The sequence below is a fragment of the Helobdella robusta genome (genome assembly GCF_000326865.2).
Source record: "Helobdella robusta unplaced genomic scaffold HELROscaffold_30, whole genome shotgun sequence".
Taxonomy (NCBI): Eukaryota; Metazoa; Annelida; class Clitellata; order Rhynchobdellida; family Glossiphoniidae; genus Helobdella; species Helobdella robusta.
This window is the reverse complement of record NW_008704502.1, coordinates 43,407-47,321: the sequence shown is the minus strand read 5'-3', so window position 1 is coordinate 47,321 and position 3,915 is coordinate 43,407. Positions and strand designations below refer to the sequence as shown.

At 34.2% G+C, this 3,915-nt stretch overlaps 1 protein-coding gene across 1 annotated transcript in view; it reads right to left on the bottom strand.

Moving 5' to 3' along the window:
* Nucleotides 1-515: 515 nt before the first annotated feature.
* HELRODRAFT_192169 (hypothetical protein) overlaps nucleotides 516-3,915 on the bottom strand; it is a gene marked incomplete at its 5' end in the record, with an annotated part of 11,126 nt that continues 7,726 nt past the window's right edge. The window contains 7 exons of the mRNA XM_009021891.1: nucleotides 516-754; nucleotides 947-1,089; nucleotides 1,537-1,630; nucleotides 1,689-1,757; nucleotides 2,159-2,424; nucleotides 2,529-2,647; nucleotides 3,103-3,258. Of these exons, the coding sequence (XP_009020139.1) occupies nucleotides 686-754; nucleotides 947-1,089; nucleotides 1,537-1,630; nucleotides 1,689-1,757; nucleotides 2,159-2,424; nucleotides 2,529-2,647; nucleotides 3,103-3,258 (916 nt within the window). The 3' untranslated portion in view covers nucleotides 516-685. The remainder of the gene's footprint in view (nucleotides 755-946; nucleotides 1,090-1,536; nucleotides 1,631-1,688; nucleotides 1,758-2,158; nucleotides 2,425-2,528; nucleotides 2,648-3,102; nucleotides 3,259-3,915) is intronic.

Below are 3,915 nucleotides of genomic sequence, written 5' to 3'. Positions count from 1 at the left end.
TTGAATTAAATATGAGTGAATGAATGGATTCTAGACGAATTTATCATGTTTGCATATGAGTTTAACATAAGTTTATTTTAATGTCTCATTATCACACGCAATATAATAACTAAGCGAAACTCATTAAAGAATACCTCCAACAGGTTAAAAGTTGGAAAACTTGGTAATGTAAAAATTCTAACAGCTCGCGCGTTCATTAGATGATATAATAATAATAATAATAATAATAATAATAACAACAACAACATCAATAATAATAATATGATGATACAGATATCAACGGTAATAATACGTTGCGCTCTTTCTAAATTATAAATTTACAACAAATAACTTGTAGCGTGACCTACATAGAAGAAAAACTGTTAGTTATATGTTATCGTTACGTTTCATGTTCATCATCATATTTTCTTCATCGTGTTCGTCATCATATGTTCTCCATCGTGTTCGTCATCATATGTTCGTCATCGTGTTCGTCATCGTGTTCGTCATCATATGTTCTTCATCGTGTTCGTCATCATATGTTCTTCATGTTGTTCAACATCAAGATGTTCTTCATCATAATATCCATTTTAAACTAATTAATCAGAGGTCATACTTTCTTCATATAATCATCATTATTGTTTTTATTAATATTAATGTTATTATTATTTTAATTATTATTATTATTATATTATTATAGTTATTATTAATCAGAGTCGGAATCAGAGAAGTCCTTTCTGGAAGCCAACTCCGCTTTCTTCTCTAGCTCACCTTCCTGAATGAATGAATGCACGGATCAATCAATCAATCAATCAATCAATCAATCAATGCAACAAGCTGACCAACTACCAACCAGCTACTAATTAATTAATTTAACCTACTTTCCAAAGGATTAGTAGGTTTTGACCTTGCAACTAACTGACCAACAGCCAACCAGCTACTAATTAATATTCATAATTCAACCTACTTTCCAGGGCATCGGTTGGTTGTGACCCTGCAGAACAGACTGGAGGGCTTGCAGGGACCTAACGGAGAAATCATCAAAGACGATACCACGTGACAGGGCGTCATTGTAAACCCTCAACGCTGACTTGTGATCATTCGACTCACCTGGTGGTGGTGGCAGAAAGTCATTTTAAACATCACCTTCAAACTTTTATAACATTTTTCATACAACGAAAATAAGCCGAATGATGAAGCGAAATAAACACGAAGCAAAGGCGAAAGTAATTAATGAAACTATCAAATTAAAAAACATAATTAAAAAAAATTACAATAATTATTAATTATTTTTATAATAATAAAATAAAAGATGAGACTGAAATGAATTGAAACGGAAAGTAAGAATCGCGAGGCCAGTTACAAATTACAGTCACCTAACAACAACAAACACACACGATTTATTTTTACGACAGCTAACAGTAACAGCTATGTATTTACAACAACTAATCATTTGATTCTATGATAAATACTAGTGAAAAAAATTAAAGTAAAATTGAAGTTCAAAGAAATAGAAATGGGCTAAAGTTAAAGAAATGAAACTAAATGAGAGAGGACATTTGCTTAGGAGGAGGTTGTTGAAGATTGGAATGACTCTTTTGGGGTTCTCCTTATCTTCATGCAGGTCCAACAACCTCACCAGCATCTCCTCCTGCAACAACAACAACAACAACAACAACAACAACACATCAACAACAACAACAACAAACATTCTTCTCCATTTTGAGCGACTTGCAAAGCAATCCCAATCTCAACATATTCTTCATCTGGGGAAACTTCTGTTTGTGAGAATAAAAAAAAACAAATCATCGTCATCATCGTCGTCACCATCGTTATTGTCATCACCATCAATAATTTTGCCATCAAAAACCACATCACCTTCATTACAACATACTAACAAAGTCAAAAACTGCCCATGACACAGATCATCAAATTACAACAACATCAACAACAAACAACATCATCAACAACAACATCAACGACAAACAACATCAACAACAAACAACATCAAATTACAACAACATCAACAACCACATCAACGACAAACAACATCAACAACAACAACATCAACGACAAACAACATCAAATTACAACAACATCAACGACAAACAACATCAACAACAACAACATCAACAACAAACAACATCAACAACAACAAACAACAACAACATCAACTAACTTCCAACAGCATCTTAGCCTTGTCAGGCTGATTACCCTTAACATAATGAGTATAGAACGCCAGGTAAGGAGTAATGTACAATCTTCCATTCATCTTTGAGGCCGCAGTCCCCTTCTTGACGTCATCAGTGGCAAGAGAGTCTGTGGCAGCAGTAGTACTAGTAGTAGAAGTGGTAGCGGTTGTAGTAGCGCTGGAGGCTTCCTTGCTCGTTGCTTGTGTTGGCGTTCTGGTCATCATCGGAGGATGGCTCATGAAAATAGATTCAACTGTAATTATGATTGCGGTGATGAAATACAGTGTTAGCGTCAAAATGGATGTACAGTATTCCATTTACCATCAGCACCACCATCACCATTATGACGTCACTAACCATGTTCAAACAGCTTGGCATCCTTCTCGGACAACTTCCTGAGAACATCGACTGACAAATAGTTAGCCATCATTGTGGGCGTGTCCTTCAGCCTGTCAATCATCTCTTTGCCTTTGTTCCTATTGGTTGGGTTAGATGAATAGCTACGGTTGTTAATTTATGATAATGAAGGATAAATTTTTAATTGTTATTGACTGTTTTATTTCCAGAAAAAATTTGAATAAAAAAATGAATATAAACGATTAAAAATCACATCAACTTCAAATTGCTAAAAAATTACCCTCAACCAACACCATCACGATCATCATCACCAACATCACCAACATCATCATCAACATCATCATCAACATCATCATCAACTACATTGACATTCTCACAATCATCACTATTAGACCAAACAATATCTCAACATCATCATTTTTACCACCAACATCGTCATCCTTATTATCACCATCATGTAATCAACTGTGATATGTCCTGTCATATAGCAGCTACAAAACTGACCCGCGTCATTATATTACACCTTCAATTGCATTCATCCAATGTCAAAATTGGTGAAATTTCTTTCACTCACTCATTGACATAAGCGCTAAACAATTTCCTCTGGAAGAAAGATTTGATCCTCATGGGCAGGTTCATCTTCTCGACTGAAAGTAAAACTGGAAGGTCGGGCTTTTCTGAGAGTCCATGAATGGTGTTCTTGAAGCCTGCGCATGGCAAAAATTTAACACTAGTAATTATTTTGTTTTTTTTGTTTTTTGTTAGTGATTAATTAGTAATTAATTAACTATTTATTTATTTATTGTTTCATAAAAATAATAAGTGATATTAATTATTGATTGATTAATTATTAATCATTTATAATTATTCAATTATAACCATTATAATTATTTATCGCTTGCTAATGACTTAATACATTGATATTTTTGTAATTGAATTTATAACTATAATCCCCTTAATTCATTCATCCAGTCACTCATTCATTCACTCACTCACTCATTCATTAATTCATTCACTCATTCATCCATTCATTTATTTATTCACTCATTCAATCACCATCATGTCAAACCAACTCAGCTGAACGTCATATGAAGTAACCACACAACCACAGCTTCATCACTTTGTACTCGACAAATTAATGATTGGAAGCGTGCTTCCATCGCCACTGTACTATCACAATCCCCACCACCATCGTCACCCCCATCACCATTATCCACCACAATCATTATCACCATCATCGTCGTCCTTATCTCTAGAACACTATTCTTAGACACAATCACAATCGACATCACCATAATCACTACAATCAATATCACAATCCTCATCATCATCATCATTATCACTACAACCACCATCCAAATCATCATCCTCATCATCATTATCACTA